Source organism: Abrus precatorius, unplaced genomic scaffold (assembly GCF_003935025.1).
Source record: "Abrus precatorius isolate BTA unplaced genomic scaffold, Abrus_2018 Scaffold8, whole genome shotgun sequence".
Taxonomy (NCBI): Eukaryota; Viridiplantae; Streptophyta; class Magnoliopsida; order Fabales; family Fabaceae; genus Abrus; species Abrus precatorius.
Window position 1 is genome coordinate 1,179,824 of NW_020874428.1, and position 21,584 is coordinate 1,201,407.

The following is a 21,584-nucleotide window of genomic DNA, read 5'->3' on the forward strand; positions in this document are numbered from 1 at the left end:
TAGACTTCTTCCTACAATGATTAACTGCACTGTGAAAAGAATGAAAGGAAAGTGACAATGAAAAGGTGGGTAGGGTCATGGCTCTGGCCGTGGCTGCTGGTATAGACTTACCTTATAAGTAATGCAGTGGTTGAGTGGTAATGGAATCATGGAGCCATTGCTTCAATTGCATCTCCATGCCATCTCATTATTTATTTAAGCAAATTATTTAATTAAAAAATACATACGATAATTAAAATTTCTGAAAAATTTTAAAAATCAGTTTACAACCAATTTGTAAATATTTCATTATTTTTATTGTTCATCGAAAAAATTGAGCATTAATTAAAAATTTAATTTAATTTCACTTGCTTTTTAATATAAAAATGTTTTTATACTACCGACCATTAGAATATAGGACATGTATAATTATTGAAGAAATTTTTTTAATGTGATAATATATGATCAGATAATAATGAAAAATATACTAAAATATATTCTAATTAAATTCTTCAAAATTAAAGAAATTAAAAATATACAAACGAATAATTAAATAAGAAAAGTATATAATTTAATATGAAAAATTCCAAAATATATATTATAAATTGGAAAAAAAATGCAATGTGTTTATATAGGAGTAAATAAATATTGTCAAAAATATGATTTAAAATTGTATGGACAAGCCAAACTAATAGAGCTTAATCTTATATCTTATACAGTCTATTTTCTTTGTATAATGTTTTAAAAGTGACTAAAGGATATCATTTAAAAAGGAAAAAACTAAAAACTATCACTTAAGGAAATAGTGACTGAAAAAAAAAGAGAAATAATGAAACAATAATTGTAATGTTGCCTATTGTATAAAATCTTTGGAAGTCCAAGACGGATGTAAATAAGAGAAAAAGCAAAGAAAATTAAGATAAAAATAATTATCTTTTAATTATGCAGATGAATGAAAATATAAAGATGATAATAGAGAATTTTTTATTATTTAAATGTAAAAATATAATTAAATAAAAAACGAGAAAGTGGGGCTCATTTTGAAAAAAAACTAAAAACTCCACCAGAGACACGTGATTGTGGAAAATGTGAGTTTAATAATAATAAGTTTAATTTTTTTTAAGTTAAACTTAACCTTTTAATTAGTATAATTTATATATACATATATATATATATATATATATATATATATGTATACACAAATGAATGAAACAAAAAAGTTCCGCTTAATTTTTTCTATGAGTTAGTCTGTTTTTAGTTCTTTAAAATATATTTATTTTTTTTAACATTTTTAAAAATTATTATAACATGGCTAATTAGGATGTCGTCTGTGTTAACTTTTTGTCACATACAACCTTTTTGTGAAGTTACTTCGGACTAAAATAATAATTTAAAAAAAAATAAGAATTAAAAGAAAGATAATTGCATAAAATTAAAATTCAAAATATTATATAATCAATATTTGCATATTCATAAAATACATGTATTGCACTCATCATCATTATTAGAGAAGGGTTTTTTTCCAAATTTATATTACTGTCTTTTTGGGTTAAACCAATGATCCAATGTAATAAATCATTCGCTGCATGTTTAAAAATATATTAAAAAGTCACGATCGCATTAAAAAAATATGTAAATAAAATTTTAATATAAAAATACATTGTTATAATTTTTTAGACCATATATACTTAGTGACAATTTTATTCGAGTCACATAAAATTAAATTAATAAATTTAGATTAAATATAAATTCATAATCATTTGCAATATAAATCGAAACACGCACTAAAATCTAAGATAAAATTTAGTTTTTAGTTCTTAAGGCCTGATCGTATTTTAACTGAAATGAAGCTAAGGCTCAGTACCATTGAAGCTTTGGTTTTTTTATTTTTTTTTTGTTCAACAGGTAGCATTGAAGCTAGGCTGAGGATTTAAGGTGGGGCCTTTCTTTCTACACCACATGCACATTATATTTTCAAATATTTAATTTTTTTATTTTTTTTAAAAAATTAAATTTTAAATTTAATTTATATGTAAATTTTTAGTATTTAATTTTATAAATATATTATTTTTTATAAATTAAATTCCAAAAATAACTTATAATTACTTTCAAAATTTAATTTTTAAAAATAAAAGGTTAAAGGGGTACAAATGACTAATTGTCCTACCGTGACAGTAAACTGCAAACGAAAGAATACTAGTTAGTTATGCATCTCATATATGAGAAAAAGATAAAAAAAAATATATTAAAATATGATATTTTAAAAATTATTTCAAAAGTATGAAAATTTTTAAAAATTGTTAATGATAACTTTTTATTTTTTATATTTTTTAAAAAAATAATCGGTGACAATTTTTTAAATTTAGCAACTTTTTATTATTGGATAAGTATTTATATAAAAAATGGGTACTGACAATTTTAAAACTTTATATTTTTGTAATTTTTAAAAATATTACATTTTGGTATATATATTTTTCACATCTCATATTTTAAAAAAAAATATTATTTTCAATTAAGAGGTTGTTTGAGAAGGGAGATTTTAGAAGGAAAAAAAAAGGGAAGGTATAAATTTATATTTAAAATTAATATTTTTAAAAATTAAATAATATAAATTAATATATTAATAAAAATTTAATATATTTAGTATTATAAATAATATATAATTCTTTTAATTTAAAATTAAAAAATATGTTTTTTTCTCTTTTTTCTCTTTAAAAATCTCTTCACATACACATTTTATGACTTTATTTGAGAGTTTGGAGAAAATGGAAAAAAATAAGGAGAAGGAAGTTAAACTCTTTCGATATTTAGTATTGAGAGAAGAGTGTGATGAAAGATTTAATTATATAAATAATATTATATTTTATTTTACAAAAAAATTTAAAAAATTATTTCTTTAAAAATTAATATTTTTAAAATTACTTAAAAATTAAATTTTATTTTTTAAAAAAAGTTAGAATCATATTTATGAAAAGAGTAACGAATAGCAAGAAAGAAAAAATTTCCTAAAATAGAGAAACTCAAAAAATAAAGGTTAAAAGAATTAAAAAAAACTCTCAAAAAAAAATTTCTCCTAATTAAGCAACTTTCAAATAATGATTAATTACTTCCACTTTTTCCTTTTCCTCCTCTCCCTACACAACCTTCAAACATAGTCTGAAAAGGAGAAACTATTTTTTTTATCTAAAATTATAAAATTGTTGGGGTCATAAACAATTAAATAAAAAATAGGGAACTATTTAGAAAATTTAAAAAAAGATTGGAAGTGAGATCGGTTTACAAGTGTTGGAAAGTTAGAAAATCATAAAATTTGTTAGAATATGTAAGAAAATGCAAGTAAGGATATTTTAATGATTTGATTTCTTGTGGTGTGTATGCAATTAAATAACTTAAGTATGCAATTAAAAGTATAGATATGTATTAAAAATGCATTTATGTATTTATCAAAAAGCCTATAAACAGAGGCCTTAAATAAATTGTGGAATGAATTTATGAAAGAAATATAATGGAAATAAGAAAAATGAAAGTGGAAAGATAATTAAAATTTTAAAGAGAGATTTTTCTAAGATGTTATAACATAGATGACTGATAATTATTTGATAATTGTAAATACGCTGTAAACATGTATTTTAAAAATAACTGTTTAAAAATTAATAATATTCATTGATTTAATAAGCTGAATAAAAAATAATACAAGAGAATTTTATACTATTAGCATATTTGAATTAAAGGTTTTATTAATCTTAACTCTTATTTATAGATAAAAAAAATTATAAAAAAAACATAGTTATTATATTAAAGTTATAAAAATATAATAAATATTTGTTTTTTAATAAAATTTTATTATTATTAACGACTTATTTTTAACTATAAAAGTTAAAGTTAACAAAATCTTTTAATTATTTTTTTTTATATTTTTTCTTATATAGACAAAGAAAAAAATTATCGGGCATGATTCAAAGATTCTAGAAATTTAAGTGTAATATTATAAAAAAATTGTATTTTTAATTTTTTTAAATATTTATGTCAAAATTTATTGCATAAATTATTAAAAAAATTAATTAAAAATTATATTAAAATTATTTATAATACTTCCCCTGAAAAACGTGGAATCTTCATCATGGACTTGCAACTTGCAAAAGGTGCAATGCTCTTTTCTCCCTAATGCTCACCTCATAATGTTCCTCCTCAGCTAATTAAAATTCATTTGGGTCAGGTTCTTAATTAGAACAATTAATTCAAAATTATTAATTAGATAATTAACTCCAAATTATTAAATAAAACAATTAGTTCAAATTTTTTAATTAGAAAAATAATTTTTCAAAATATTCACAAGACATAACTTTTATGTTGACGGTGGAATATCCTACCAGTTGATTAAAACAATTTAAAATAACAATTAACTTAGACTTTGTGCCTAAGATTCTGATGTGATTTTTGAGAATCTTGAAAATGTAACAGGATAACTTAGAATTTGAATTAAAAAATAATGGGTCATCTTAAACACGAAAGAGAATACGATAATCATTTTTATCAACTAAATTATACGTCGTAAGTAGGAATCAAATCCTATCACCATAAAAAATTGAAATAAAATCCTCAGCCATGTCCTTTATAACGTTGGTTTTATTGTCATTAATTTACTGAATCATCAACCAAAGATCATAATCATTTTCTTTAATTTGAATTAAGCTTAAGGTGAATTTTACAGTACACTCAGTGTGCGTTTAAAGTATTGCAATTTTGATCAACATAAATTAATTTATTTATAATGATAATTTATAGTAAAAATAAATGATCAAGTTAATTATACCATATGATTAAAAACTTAAGATAATTTTAAAAAAAAGTTAAGCTCTTAACCCATAATTCGAAATTTCACTAGCTTAGTCAATGTCAAATTATCATTTAATAAATTATGGATGTAAATTAATTCAACTATTTCTGTGTCGTTTGTTTAATTAAATAAATAAATTTAAATTAAATTATATTCAATTATTTAAATATATTAAATTTAGATTGTATAAACTTGACCTTATTAGACTCACATTTACGTATATTTAGATCATTATAATTTTAATTGTTATCATCCTTTATAGTATGAAAAAGCATAATGAACCAAATCCAAAATGTCAAATTGTTAAATCAAATTTAAAGAAATCAAATTTAAATATATAAGTTTTATAAATCAAATTTAAACAGTCCTCACTGTAAATCATATCTTATATCTTGGACCATAAATTGTTAAATCAAATATTACACCCTAGGCTATTTTTCTTGTCTAATTTTGTATACAGAAAATAAAGCATAGAGAATAATCGTTCTCCAATGTCAACGTTTTAAAGCAACTACGTAAATTTCAAAATACGAAACATTGCATTGTAATAAAGAGAGGAACACAACAAAACTTTATTCCTCCCAAGAACCATTCACGGGTAGACACACTAATGTTGACTTGTGTTTGTTTATTTAGAGGATTTGAGTGCATATGATAAAGACCATAGAATATAAATATAATAAATATAAAGACTAATCCTTAAGATAATCTTCAATTATTTTATTTCCCTAAGCCCTTTAATATCGCGTGGTGTATATTTTTACACACAAAGATAATCTTGGTCGACTAATATATTGAGATTTGGAACAGGTGACACCGTTAAAATATCCCTACTTAATGATATACAGATCATCAAAGAGTTATTAGGGAGATTTGCAAGATTTGTTCTCACACCTATATATATATATATATTATTTTTTGAAACAAAAGTTTTAATTTAAATAATTAATCATAAAAATATAGTTAAAAGAATATGTTATAATATTTCTTGTATGCATGATAATAGCTCACATGTTCAAGTCAAAATGCATGTAGGTATTGTTATATATGTGCTCCTTATTTCAGGTTGACACAGTCACGGGTGGATTGGAAAATCTAAAAAAATATTACCACTTTAATTATTTTAGAAAATATTTAATTCTCAGTTTCTTCCATTTTATTAAACATTTACCCTCCACTGACTTATATATCACAGCATTTATATGTAACATTTATATAACTGTGTGATATAATTATTTATTATGGTAAATTTTGATTGGAGACTCTTTTTCAGTTGTGATTTTTTTAAAATGTATTTCGTAAAAAATTGTTGATATAAATTTGAAAGTTTGCAGTATTTTTCATTTTACTTTTTTTCATTTATTAAAGAAAGGGACACTAACATATAACATAAATATAAAAATTTATATTAAATTTTATTTTTTTACTATTTATTATTTAACGTTAATATGTGAGTAGCATTTTTTCAAGGAAAACCAAAATGTAGAAACCCCTTTTTTTTCCTAGCCTTCGGTAGATAAATTGATATTGTCCGAGAGCATTATGAAATAAAACATGATATAACATCATAATTGGATGAAATATGATACAATAATTAAATAATAAGCTTTTATTTTTTATGTAAATTAAAATAGTAAAATAGATAACGTTGTATTATTTTATTTAATATTTAAGATAAAAATTCATTAATAAAGCAAAAATATTTAGATATGGTGCATCAAGATAAAACCAGGAAAGTTTAGGTTTAGCTCCATGATTGTGGAGAGAAAGAGCTAGATAGTAGAACATATAGTTTCTAGCAAAGTTTTTAATGTATTATACTATAATAACTCCATCATTTCTCATGAAGAGAAAATATTTGAATCTTTTGACTGCAGTTATTGAGGAAGAGAAGCAACATAAGTGTTTTTTAGATTAATATCATTGTATCCATTAAGAAGACAGAAAATTTCTACCATGTTTTTCTAAATCACTTATCTTTAATGAACAACATCTCATATCAAAATATTAAATTATTTAACTTATTAAATTTTCAATAATATATATATATTATGATATTAATATTTAACATTAAATTATAATAATATTATTTTGTTGCAATTACAAAATTTGATCAAAATATAATTAAAATAAAAAATATTATTATATCTAATTTTTTTAAACTTATTAACTTCTTTAGATAACAATAGAAAAACCCATATTCAACAAAGACAAAAAATGAAATATAATATAATAAACAATTATATTCTATCATCCCGTCCTTACCACTAAACAGCCATAAAAGATTATATAATGTCAAGTTTAATAAGAATAAATTTGAACGAGATAAAGAAATTAATAATTTTTAATTATTGAATTTAATCACAAACAGCTAAACAATTGTATATTTTTAAAAATATTGTGTATACACGATTTTGCATACCACATGTTACTAAATGTTTGGTTCGTGATATACACTTTGAAAACTTAATTACCTAATCTAGAAGATACCAAAATGTATTAAAAAAACATTGCCAATTCATTTCAAACCCAAAATTCCTCTATTTTTTTTCTAGAAGAAACAAATAAGGACAGCGACACTAACTTGTTTACAACTTAATTTCTACTTTATGTTAAGTTATAATTGAATGAATGGTTTCCTTTATGACAGTGGCATCGAGAAGGCTATTAATAATTGAAATTGACTATTTATAATAACATAAAAGGCATGGTCATAAAACGTTATATATTTTATGTTTTTTAAAAGTGCACGAGGTTTCAAATAAACTCTGCAAATGTTTGAATTTTCTATCTTCATTATTTTAATTTTCAAGAAGAATAATTAAAGACATTTCAAATACGAAAAGTCAGCGTGGGAATCCCGTTCCTGCTCTAAATATTTATGATTAAATAATTTTAAATGTTTGAAAATTTAAATTTTAGTGAAATTCTGACAAATTTTTAATTGAATTTTGTTGCTTGGATAAATATATTTTTTAAAAATAATTAACGGAAACTCGTAATGGATTGAGGTAAGTCGTGCCATGGCTTTGTTAATGTGGAGATTTGCGTCATCCAAATTACTTTACTCAGCGAAGCTTTTAACCCAAATGTAACAAATGTCACGTCATGCAAAATAATAATATATTTTAATAAATTACATGTTAAATAAAAACTTATTCTTATAATTTAATTAAAAAATTGAAATTATTCATCTGTGTATTGAATAATAATAAAATTGATAAAAATATGAAAAATACAAAAAATAAATAATTTATCAAAATTACAAAAGAAAACAAGTAAAATTTCAACTAAATTTGTTTTATGCTGTTTTAAAAAATGGAACTTGTTAAATTATTACTGAAACTTTTTTATCCTATTTAAGTTTAAATTAGATTAAAGACAACATTATTCATTAAAGATTACTTATTATTGTTAAAAGTAATCAACATAAAATAAATACTGACAATATATTCTTTACCGATGGTTTAAATTTATTAAAAATTATACAAAATTTAAGTTTTTACTATTTTTTTTTCTTTTGAATTGATTTTTTCAGTTTTTAATAAATTTTAATTAATAAAAAGTGTGTTGTTAGTATTTTTTAGATAAAAAAAAATTAACGCTAACAGTAAAGACTCTGATAAAAGATGTAAAAATGTTAAAAGTAAATTAGTATAAATGAGCGAGGATCCCTCCCAAATCCATGCCTACCAAATCTCACAACATGCACATGTATTTTAGATATTAGTCCAATGCACCAATAATACATATCACCCAATATTATTTTATGTGAGATAATATATGAATTAGTAAAATTATTTGATTAAAAAGGAAGGTGTTTATAACTTTTAGAAAGAGTTTATAAATTTTAAATATTAATTTATAAAAAATGTTTAATAACACAAGTTTATCGCTTTTTTTTTCATGATATAATACGATAGTGTATAAAATTAGAAACTAAAATATAAAATTTATGAAACTAATACTGATGCTTATAATTTCAAAACCTAATTTAGAAGTTCACTATTTTTTAAAATACAAACAAAATTGACCTCAATGAGTCAATTACTAAGAAAGTTTAGAAAAACAAAGAAAAGAAAAGAAAGAATTGAAATGCCTTTTTATTTTTCAACGGTTTGCTTTAGACTTTTCAGGCGCAGTAATCCTTAGAGATAATTTTGTAATGGAAAAACCGAATATGAATCGAAGACCGATTCCATTTTCCATGTACCATTAGTAGGGTATTTGACCCACCATTACTCCACTGCTCATATATTATATAAATATATGAAATTAATTCACACATATTTTTGAGTAATTAAAAATTTACTATTTCTTAACTATTGTATTTTAAATTAACAAATATCGATACAATAATAGTTTTTTAAAAAACTTTAATAATAATAAATTAATTAAATATGATTATTTTCTTCATAAATAAATTATTTAAATAATTTGACTAACAGCCATCATAACAATTCCATTTTTTCACATCCGTTTACTTCCTTCAATCCGTTCAGCTATTTTTTTTTTTAATTCTCCAAAAAAATTTGAATTTTCCATTTTTATTTATTAAAATAATAAAATCACTATGAAAAAAATACATAATTTAAAAGTTTAAAAGCCATTACTATTATAATTTAAAATTCAATTACTAATAAATGCAGTTGTGTTAAAAACTTCAATTTTTTTTATCATTTGTAATAAACTTAAACAAATTTGCCTTAAGCAAATAATATTTAAAAAAAACATTATCATTATTATAAAATATATCACACTTACTTTTTATTTATTTTCCTGATATGAAATTATAACATTATTTATCATAAACACCTGCTACCTTAATTAAAAATACTGTATTTTTAACATAATAAACATTTGTAATATGATTATATTAGTAACAATAATAAAGTAAGAACACCAAAATCATGTTAGCCAACTCATCTCACCGCATAGACTTGAAAAACTCAGTTTGACTAAAACCAAAGAGACTCTCTCTCTCTTACAGAGTCACCATTTCTTGCATTATTGCATATATATATCCACCATCCCCAAAACCTTTCACCCTTCCAAACCCACTTCCCTTCCTTCTTCAATCTCTTATCTTTACATGGCAGTTTGAGTGTTCATTAATCTCTAAAACCCCTTATTTTCATTCACAGAATGGCAGTGGAACTCATGGGGTTCCCAAAACTTGAAGAACAGAAGGCCATACAAGAGGCTGCATCAGAAGGCCTCAAGGGCATGGAGCACCTGATCCGAACCCTCTCCAACCAACCCACCCACTTAAACACCCACCTCACCGACGTAACCGTTTCCAAGTTCAAAAAACTCATCTCCTTGCTCAACCGAACCGGCCACGCCCGTTTCAGACGCGCTCCGCTTCACGCGCCTTCCACATCCCAACCGGTTCAGCTCCCTCCCCCGCAAAACCCCACTCTTTCTTCGCCGCCGCAGTTCGCTTCTCCGGCGCCTGTCAACCACGCGCCGGCGAGCGTGACGCTCGATTTCACGAAGCCGCACAACACCGTTTTGAGCTCCCACGCAAAGTCCGTTGAGCTCGAGTTCTCCAAAGAGACCTTTAGCGTCTCCTCTAACTCATCGTTCATGTCCTCCGCCATCACCGGCGATGGTAGCGTTTCCAACGGAAAACAAGGATCGTCGATTTTTCTCACGCCCGCACCGGCACAGGCACCGCCAGCCACCTCCGCCGGAAAACCACCGCCGTTTAAGAAACGGTGCCACGATCACCGTGAACACTCCGACGACGTCTCTGGATCCAGCAAGTGCCACTGCATCAAGAGAAGGTACACAGCGTTTCACCGAGTCATAACTCCTCATGGTTGTTGACTATTGGACTATTATAATAATAAAATTTGTTTTTACGAATTTGTTAAAGGTGAATTTAAATATTTCAAAGTAATAAACATCCAGAACTACCACTCAAGATTTAATGTTTTTGATCCAAAAATTATAGTGAAATTAAAAGTTAAAGTTTTTTTTAATAATTTTTTAATGGTAAATTTTAACTAATAATTTAATTGAAATTAAAATAAGTTTATTAATTTTAATTTTTAAAGTTGAGTTTAGGAATTAAAAAAATAAAAAAACTCGTATTAAAAAGTTTTTATTATCTTAAGTAGATAAAAGTATGCTAGTAAGTATTTTTTTAATAAATATGATTATTATTAATTAATTGTTTGAACTACTACTATACGCTAAAACTCAAATTAACAAAATCAAAAGAGGAAGAGGATGAAGTGTTCTTTACTTATTCTTAACTAATAAACACGTGAGTGGGTCGCGTGGGTGGGACAAGGCCGCGTTTGGGAGTCAACGATTTCGGTAGTGGTGCAGTTAAATGCATTAAATAGGTACACCACGCGTGATAGTGACAAAACAACATAGGGTTCCTGTGGTTGTGTCTGGTACATCTTTTGTCAAGAAGCCAGATTTTAGAAATTGCTGTCTCAAGAAGAAGACAGAGAAATTCAAACCCCCCAAACTGAACCTTCCTTTTTCAATCCTCTGTCGTTTTTCACTTCTCTCCATTTAATTGGTTTGACTATTGACCCTTCCATTAATTTATGAAAAATACTTATGCAGTATTATAATTGGTTTTTCTGCTATTATTTAATCAAAATTCAATTTTAACTTTAATTAAATAATATTTTAAATTTTTTTTGTGTTCAGGAAAAATAGGGTGAAGAAGACGGTGAGAGTGCCGGCCATTAGTTCGAAGATCGCGGATATACCGCCGGACGAGTACTCGTGGCGGAAATATGGTCAAAAACCGATCAAGGGGTCACCGTACCCACGGTGAGGGATTTGTGTTCGTTGATTGTGTTGACTTTGTGGGTCAAAGACTCGTTATCTGACGATGATTTTTTTTATACATATCAGGGGTTATTATAAGTGCAGCACGGTGAGAGGGTGTCCAGCAAGAAAACACGTGGAGCGTGCACCAGACGATCCAGCGATGCTGATAGTGACGTATGAGGGGGAGCACAGGCACGCGGTTCAAGCCGCGATGCAGGAGAATGCAGCCGGGGTTGTGGGTTTGGTATTCCAGTCAACGTAAAGGGTTGAATAAAAAAAGAATAAAAAAGTGGGAAGTGGAGGACTTATTTTTTTAAAATGATTTTTTAGGGTAGGGAAGTGGTGGGGCTGCGTTGTAAATTTGTTTTTAATTATTATATTATAGAGTGGTGGAAATTCTAAATTGGAATCTGATGATAATTTCTATCTCCTCACGAAAGTCTTGGCTGTTATGATTATTTATGATTTCGTATCGGGAGGAGGTGGAATCCGAGGGAGGGTGACTTTAATATACTGATAAAGTAATAATTGGGTTAATAATTTTTATTTTATTTGTCTGACTTTATCAAGTGGTTGAAATTAAATGGCATGTTGACGTCTGGACATCTTAAATAATTTTCAAGGAATAATTGTTTGTTGATAAATTTTCTCAAGAAATCATTCAACTTTTCAATCTTCAAATAAATTTACCTAAATAGTTTGCTTTTTAAAATTACAAAATAAATAGTTTTTTTAAGCGAAGAGAAATGTAAAATAAAAATAAGACTTAATTCATCGTTAAAATATAACTATTTTTTAATTGACGATAAATACAATTTTATTTTTGTACTTTACATGCTTTCTTTTTCTTTTTCTTCTAAAACTAAATCCTTACTTTTTGACCCTACTTTTGCTTTCAACTTTTTTCCTCCTCCTTCGTAATTACGTACCTTCAAAGTTAGAACTTGCAGTTACGAGTCACCCAATTCATTAAATATAACAATTGGTAATGGGTAAAGTGAGTCACCCAAAACATGTTTGTAATCAGTGTTATTTAATATTTGAGGGAAAAAAAGTCACTTGTCACCCTCAAGACTTCTTCTTATTTCATACACAAGCTTAATCCTAGACTCTGTTTACAAGACTAAAGAAAGAATATTAAGAAATATCTCCTACGTGTTTCAGACTAGTATTTACAATATTGATTTTAAATAATTTTAATTTTATAAATTGGTTTTGATTAAATGTTAGTTTAAATTAAAAATAATCTATGTTTACTAACATTCAATATCAAATTAAGTTAATAACTAAAAGAGTCTAATCCAACGTGAAAAAAAAAAATATTTTTCCTTTTAACTTATTGTTAAATGCCCTAACCTGATTTTTGGTTTTTTTTTTTTTGTGTGTTTGGTAGTACTTTCTAGTTACTTAGAAGTTTATTTTATTAGAAAAAAGAAAAATGTTAAATTAATATAGTTAGGTTTGGTAAAATAATATATTTTAGTTGTTTGTACCTTTATTCAAATGATACTTTAAGTAACATTTTATCCTTTTAAATCTTAGATGAAAGTATTTTTTTAGATATTTTTACAAATTATTGCATACTCATTTATTTTTATAATTATCGAAATAGAAATACAAATTTATTTATATTATTTCATTTAGTTTGATAAAATATTTATAAATATTAATAGAAGTAAAATATATTATTTTAATTCTTATAATAATAAATTATTTGAAATAAATGAAAATATAAATAATTATAATTCTTCAAATTGAAATAAGATAATTATAACTAATTATCTTATTATATTTTGTTTTAAATTTATCATCTATTTTAGTTGCTAGTTTTATTAAATATACTCAATTCAACTACTTAACTTATTCACTCTTAATTTTCAATTTTTTAGTTTATTACTAATTTTTCAACTTCCATCTTTTAAATTTTAGGTTATTAATATTTTTTTTATCATTCACCTAGTTTATTTGTTTTTATCAAATACATTATTTATTGACATTGAAATTAGAGATAAAACAGGTCAAGCCGTTTAATAGAAACATATTGTCTAACCTTTTTAAACTCTGATGTGATTTAACCTATTTAATTAATAAATTTAATTTAAATTTTTTAAAAATTTAATTAATTAAATAAGTTAAACTTGACTTTAAGAAAAAAAACCTATTAAGTCTATTTAAATTTCATAAAATTTATAATAATATATTAAAAAATTTTATATAAAAATTATAATATAATAATATATTATGTTAATTAAATTTTAAAATAATAAAATCTTTAAATTAAAAACCTAATATTTTTTGTTATAATCAACAAATATCTCTAATACATATCTTCTAAGATTTAAGAGAGAGAGAAAAATATATTAAATCTTTCAATACGATATAATTATTTAAATAATTTAATAGCTTATTTATAAGAAAGCTTAATGACTTATTAAATGTCTCTCAATATAAAATAAGGTACTAAAAAGGTTAATAAATCAAATCATACTTTAAAAAAGATCAGACTTAGACTTTAAAACTTCTTTATGTAAAATTTAACTTAACCTATTTCTATCAATAATTGTAATATTTTGATTTTATAAATTTCTTGCATTATTTTCTACAAATTTAATATTTCAAAAATTATACTTTAATTTTTTTATTATTTCATATGTGTGAATATAATATAAAAAATATAAAAAAAACTATTTTTAATGATTCTCTGTATAAATGAGAGTAAATCATGTTTAATTTTTTTAAAAGTAGCATATTTTTAAAGTTACTGTATTAATTTTATATTTCTCAAATTTTAATAAATAAGGTACTTATTTTCAGTGAAGTTTTATTTTTATAAAAGACATTGATGACTTCACTGTGAACAATTATTTTCAATAAAATTTGAAGCTTGGCGCATCTCAACCAAGCAAGTAATCATGAAATCAATAATACTATCTTTTTATTTATTTATTTGTTTTAAAATATTTTTTCATTTATTCATATAAAAATTTAAAACTATTTTTAATTTGTATATATATTTTTAAAGTTAAATGAAAATAGAGATAATACTTTTGTATAAACTAACAAAAGTGGTTGACAATTCGTACGTCATCACAATATATAATCCACCGTTGAATAAATATATATCATATAGCCTTAAACTTTAAAAACGTGCATCAAACGTTATTCATTGACCTTCAAGCCTATCAGAATTTCAAATTGTTTAGTAATTTTATGCTATTTGGAACACATGCATAATGCATCCATAACAACCATATAATAAATTAATTGCCCATTTTCAGCAATAATAGCTCTTTAAACCCACTCTTCCTTCTAGATTTTCTCATCTATTGACTGTTAATTCAATTATCCTTGCATCATATGTTTACTTCATCATTTTGAGTTTTGACGAATTCAAAAGTGACTCACTGATTAGACCTTGATATTATATATTAATGCTTTGTATTTAGGAAAGTAATTTTAATGAAAAAGTAAAAAAATTAATGTTTTATGGTGATGATTTTCTGGAAAAAGCTTGCCAGAGTTTCAAAATGAAATTTGGTGAACGAAAATCAAAGCTATTTGCATTATATGCACAATGCATTAAAATCAACCTTGGATAGTTCTCCCAATAAATCCACTATTCTTAAAGTAATTTTGATGATTTTTTGACTATGGTTGTCCTTGCACCAAATTCACTCTACCTTCACAGTCAATATTTTTATATAATCCACCTTTCAAAACATTGTTATTAATACCTCAAGACTTGGACCAATTCAAAAGTCAATGATTAATTAGATCATGTTATCATACGCTGTTATTTTAAATTTGTTTTTAATTTTGCTATGCCTGACTAATATTATGAGCTTATAAAGTGACAATTTTTTGTGATGTGGATTCCAGAAGTCTATAATGGGCTTAATTTAAATATATGGGCCTTTTAGGCCTCTTCTAGTGATTATTGTGGTAATTTTTTTTATTTTTTAAATATTATTATAAAAAAAGCATATTGAAAAGTTTTTTTTTGTTTGAAATCATAATAAAAGGAATAAATATGATTATTACAGGTCATAAAATATTTTTTAAATATTTAATATAGCTGTATTTATTTATGGTTAAATTAATTTATTTTATTTTATTAAATCAACGAAAAAGTTTAACTTTTACCATCATACTTTTAAAATGATTTGTGTGTTGAATAATAATACTGTAAAAACACTTACATCATTGATACAACAAATTTAAATTCCTAGTTTAGAACAGATTGAAAAACTATATAATTTCTTCATTGAAATTGAATTGATGAATAATGTTTTGATTGCAGATTAGTGTGATTATTATTCTTCCCCACAGTGCAAGTGGAAGTTCACATTATAATGGGTTAAGAGGACCACAACTCTTCTTCTTAGACAGAAATGAATGACGAGTAGACAGAACAGTTCTTTGTACCTCGGAAATATCGAATGAATTATATAATTCATATAATTATTATTTTTATTTCAATAATTTTAAAATGAAACTCTAAGTTTAATTTAAACTAATACTTTCTTAAATTTTATTTCTATTTTTTATGTAGCTAATTCAATAAAATTATCCCATGCTCTTATTTTTCTTAACCTAGGTGATAATAGAAAAAAGAAGACTGCATAATGCTGAGAAAATTCAAACTAACCAAAAGAAGAGAGAGAAAAAAGAATAATTAATTAAACTATGATTTGAAGACACAGCAAAAGTAACAGTAACAAGCATTTTTGCATACTGTCATGCACTTCGCAATCGCAACACCCAAAAAAGGTGCCTCTCTCTCTCTTTGGCGCACACACACTTCACATTCTTCCTTAGGGTTTCTCTCTCATTGGAACACAGATTCAGATTCCCAGCTTCTCCATTTTCATTTCCCTTTTTACTCCAACTCGGTGAGTCCACTCACTCTCTTCGTGTCTTCTCCTTATTATCTCTCTCTCTCTCATACTTTGTCTCTTCAAAACCCTTTTTTCCCCTTTCTCTTAATATTCCTTAATCCTTCCATTTTCTTATTCAATCTTCGCAGTGATCTGTTCTACTTCCATGTTTTGTAAAGTTAGAAATGCAAATGTTACCACTTTTCGATGATTCCTATGTAAAACGGTTATAACAGAAAAACCGATCTTGAATCACTTCACATGGCAATGGAAGGTTCTAGAAGCGGTGATTCTAGAGTGGAGAATTTGATTTCTGCTAAAAGGTCATTGAAACTTAGTTTAGAGAAATCAAAATCGGTGGGTTTAGCGTTAGAGAAAGCAGGGCCACGGTTAGAGGAGATTAGGCTAAGGTTACCGTCGCTTGAATCGGCGGTTCGCCCTATTCGTGCCGATAAGGATGCACTTGCAGCCGTTGGCGGTCACATTAACCGTGCCGTTAGCCCTGCTGCCGCCGTGCTTAAGGTTTTTGATGCCGTTCATGGCCTTGAAAAGTCGATATTGTCGGATCCACGGAATGATCTTGCCGGTTACTTGTCGGTGTTGAAGCGCCTTGAGGAGGCGTTGAGGTTCTTGGGAGATAACTGTGGCTTGGCAATTCAGTGGTTGGAGGATATAGTTGAGTATTTGGAGGATAATTGTGTGGCGGATCAGGTGTATCTTGCAAATTTGAAGAAGGAATTGAAGAGTCTCCGGGAATTGCAGTACAGGGAGATTGATGGTGGATTGTTGGATGCTGCGTTGGATAAGTTGGAGAATGAGTTTAGGTTGTTGTTGACTGAAAACAGTGTGCCGTTGCCAATGTCATCGGCTGCGTCGCTTGGTGATCAAGCGTGCATTGCACCATCGCCTTTGCCGGTGTCTGTTGTTCACAAGTTGCAGGCGATTCTTGGGAGGTTGATTGCTAATGATAGGCTCGAGAAATGTATATCTATTTATGTTGAAGTGCGTAGTTCTAACGTGAGGGCGAGTTTGCGGGCTCTTAATTTGGATTACCTTGAGATATCTGTGTCTGAATTCAATGATGTGCAGATTATAGAGGGTTATATAGCTCAGTGGGGGAAGCATTTGGAGTTTGCGGTGAAGCATTTGTTTGAGGCTGAGTATAAGCTTTGCAATGATGTCTTTGAGAGGATTGGGTTGGATGTGTGGATGGGTTGCTTTTCAAAGATAGCTGCGCAGGCTGGTATTCTTGCATTTCTTCAATTTGGGAAGACTGTTACAGAGAGCAAGAAGGACCCAATTAAGCTTTTGAAGTTGTTGGATATTTTTGCATCTTTGAACAAGTTAAGACTGGATTTCAATAGGCTTTTTGGCGGTGCAGCGTGTGCTGAAATACAGAATTTAACAAGGGATCTTATTAAGAGAGTGATTGATGGAGCGGCAGAGATTTTCTGGGAACTTTTGGTTCAGGTAGAGTTGCAGAGGCAGAATCCACCTCCTCTGGATGGCAATGTTCCGAGACTTGTGAGCTTTATCACCGATTACTGTAACAAACTTCTAGGGGAGAACTATAAGCCAATATTGACTCAGGTTCTGATCATCCATCGAAGTTGGAAGCGCCAAAGCTTTCAGGAGAAACTTCTTGTTACTGAGATTTTGAACATAGTGAAAGCTGTGGAATTGAATGTGGAGACTTGGATCAAGGCTTATGATGATCCTATGCTGTCCAACTTTTTTGCCATGAACAATCACTGGCATCTGTGCAAACATTTGAAAGGGACAAAGCTTGGGGAGCTCTTGGGAGATTCTTGGTTAAGGGATCACGAACAGTATAGGGACTATTACTCTACAATATTCTTGAGGGACAGCTGGGGAAAGCTTCCTGGACATTTGAGTAGGGAAGGGCTGATTCTTTTCTCTGGAGGGCGTGCCACCGCTCGTGACCTGGTCAAGAAAAGGTTGAAAAAGTTCAATGAAGTTTTTGATGAGATGTTTGCAAAGCAGTCAAGCTGGATCATGCCAGAACGAGATCTGAGAGAGAAGACATGTCAGCTTATAGTGCAAGCTGTGGTGCCTGTTTACCGGAGTTACATGCAGAATTATGGTCCTTTGGTTGAGCAAGATGCTAACTCCACAAAATATGCAAAGTACACAGTACAGAAGCTGGAGGAAATGCTCTTGTGTCTTTATCGGCCAAAGCCTGTAAGGCACGGCAGCTTGAGAAGTCCACAGTTTGGTGGAAAATATGGCAATGGAGTTCCTGATCTTCGCAGAACAGCTTCTGCAGTTGTGTAATTTCCCAATTATTATAAATCTAAAGACCAAACAGCATTGAGAATCTCCCCCTCATCAGACGGATGGCAGCTGTATATAATTTTCCTCTGAGCTCTGCAGTGCATGAGATGGGCTTTGCTTAATTTCTGAGAAGGAAGCTTCTGAGCACTGCAATTCAAATAGCTGATGATGTATTTTCATGAAATGAAGTTTAGTTTCTCTTTTGAGATGAAAAAACAGATTACTATCTCCCTTGCTCAGAGGTTTCTGCAAAAGATATGCCATCTGTTAAAACAGTAAGTTATGAACTTTTGATTAATAAGAATGGACCTTGCTAATGAGGTTCATTTGGTCATACTGCCAGCTGAAGTAATTTTATTCAATCTTCATCTTCATCCATTCAGTTGTTCGTAGCAGCAGGATCATTTTAATTTGCCAATTTTATGTACAATTTTTAGTGTACATGGACTTAGAAGTTTAGAGTAACAATATTTTGTCATTAATATCTTTGGGGGTGAAGTTGTTAATTGTAAATGCAGAAACCCTTGTGAGTTCCTTGTTCCATGTACTTTTTTGAGGATGTCTTTTCCAAAATAAGACCTGTATTTTGGCAATGAATTCACGGGGAGGCTTGGGAAAATAGGCTGTTTTGAATCATTTTTCTGTTCCTCTATAAATTAAAATACTAGTTCCAATTATTATGAGTGTGTGTTGGCAGTTCCATTTTTCTACTTGATGCTTTATTTTTCATCCGTTATGGTTCTGCATTTCGTATGTTATGAAATTTGGGTTTTGGGAGCAATTTAACCATGTGAAACCAGCGGCCATAGTTACTGTTTTTTTTGTGTGTAAAAAAAATAAAAAATTTAGGTGACTTGGATCACTGAAGAGTGGTTACAGAGGGACTCATGAATCGCCTACCAACAACATCCTCATGTCAGTAGTGGGATTTGGACGAGTTTTTGTGAGTTACAAATGTAATTCTTATTAACTAGACCGACCTTCGTTGGCATATTTAAAAAACTCTTCAAGCCTAGCTAGTATAGTATGTCCTCTAGTTAGTTTGAGTTGCTGTTATGACAGTGATTATAGCATATTTTTGAGTCGTCTTATACCATTTTCCTTCTCAATTATCTCAAAGCATTAAGATTGGATACATAAAGGATCTTGTTTAACTAGTACAGATATAGTTCTTTGCATACAAATTGAAGTATCTCAAAGCAATTGGATTATGCAGGACAGATAAAGGCTAAAATACTGAATACATTATGAGTATTCTTTCTTAATATCAAATTCATATTTGGTCCACAAGAACATCGAAGCAATGCAGCATCAATCCATATCTACAACGTCAAGTTTATTTAACTGATGAAATGTACAACCTACATATTATCAAGAACGTGACAACGTTTTGGGTTTGATCATGTAAATAGCCTTTCATTCGTTCTGATGTTGGAACGGAGAAGCATTCCTTCAATTTTAAACTTACATATACCAAAAGATAATAAAATACAACTAAACTTTAATCTGAGACAAAGTAAATCCGTATGGTTAGAACTTTAATTAACAGGCTTGGACGAGACTATTTTTAAATATTATAATTTGACTGATAGCAAACAGTTGTTATATTACTATTTAGATGTGTTTGATAATTTATATTGTAATTCAAGATTCTAATATTAGCAAAGAAAATATGTTTTTATAAGAAAATTATGAAGATTATAATTAAAAGCTAATAGATTATTAAATTTTGTTTTTTCATGTTATCCCTAACAATTAATTAATTTAAATATAAAATTAACTAATACAAATAATGTATACTTTTTGTTAATCTTGTTATAAAAATATATCATTTTAGATAATTTAAATAAAAAATTATCATAACATTACTTTTCACCTAACATCTGAAAAAATATCTTATATAATTAAATGCAACAATAATTGATTATATCTACAACTGAATATTGAAATAATTTTAAAATAATCGAATGCAAAAAGGACATCAATAAAAAAATTGATTTTTTCTAAGTTTAAAATATTTTGTTTTACTTTGTCATTAAGAAATCATAGAATAGTTAAGTATTAAGTACAATTAACTTCAACTTTATTAGTTTTGTTTTGTTTAATTCAATCAAGTGATTTACTTATAAAAATACAGGGTGAATTTTATTGTACCATAAAATACGAGTGAGGTTAATCAAACATTTTCTGCTGGGTCATCAATATGCTTCCTTTTGTCTTTCTTTTATGCTATGAATGATTGCAAAATCACTATGATTTGAAGTTTCATTGTTTTCTTTGTCTTCTTTTGAACCTTTCACACATTGTGAATGTGCTATGCGCATCGCGATAGAAGATATTAGGTAAAACTTACAATTACTTGGACAAAATGGCACATCTGAATAATGAAAGATGATGATGACATTAGAGTTTATGGGGAGGAAAAAACAGTAGGGAGGGATATTATCCTTCTCGTCAACCTTAATGAGCACGAAATGAAAACCCAAGAAAAGAGATTAGGTTTCACTTGAGATAAAAGGTTAAAAGGGGAAAACAATGTATCACCTTTAACTAATCTATTATAGATGATGTATTTGATTGAAACGTACATGACCATTTATTATCATCACATGTCAATATATTAATGGTCAAACAAGGAGGGGTTGATTAACCATCTAATATTTTAGAGTACAATAGAATTCACCATATATAAAATGCGAAAACTATTACGTTATATGTTATGTTCATTGCATCACTTACACATGTTAAATATTAGACAATAATTATGATTAAGGGTATTACGTGATTAGACCGTG

At 27.4% G+C, this 21,584-nt stretch overlaps 2 protein-coding genes across 2 annotated transcripts; both read left to right on the plus strand.

Moving 5' to 3' along the window:
• Window positions 1-9,745: 9,745 nt before the first annotated feature.
• On the plus strand, window positions 9,746-11,896 carry LOC113845952 (probable WRKY transcription factor 17). Its single transcript, XM_027473704.1, has 3 exons — window positions 9,746-10,605; window positions 11,492-11,617; window positions 11,702-11,896. Exons 1-3 carry the CDS (start codon window positions 9,962-9,964, stop codon window positions 11,877-11,879), a joined length of 948 nt encoding a protein of 315 aa, XP_027329505.1. The 5' UTR covers window positions 9,746-9,961; the 3' UTR covers window positions 11,880-11,896.
• A 4,454-nt stretch (window positions 11,897-16,350) lies between these two features.
• On the plus strand, window positions 16,351-20,261 carry LOC113845951 (exocyst complex component EXO70A1). The gene is made up of 2 exons (XM_027473703.1): window positions 16,351-16,509; window positions 16,644-20,261. Exon 2 carries the CDS (start codon window positions 16,756-16,758, stop codon window positions 18,787-18,789), a length of 2,034 nt encoding a protein of 677 aa, XP_027329504.1. The 5' UTR covers window positions 16,351-16,509; window positions 16,644-16,755; the 3' UTR covers window positions 18,790-20,261.
• The last annotated feature ends 1,323 nt before the right edge of the window (window positions 20,262-21,584 follow it).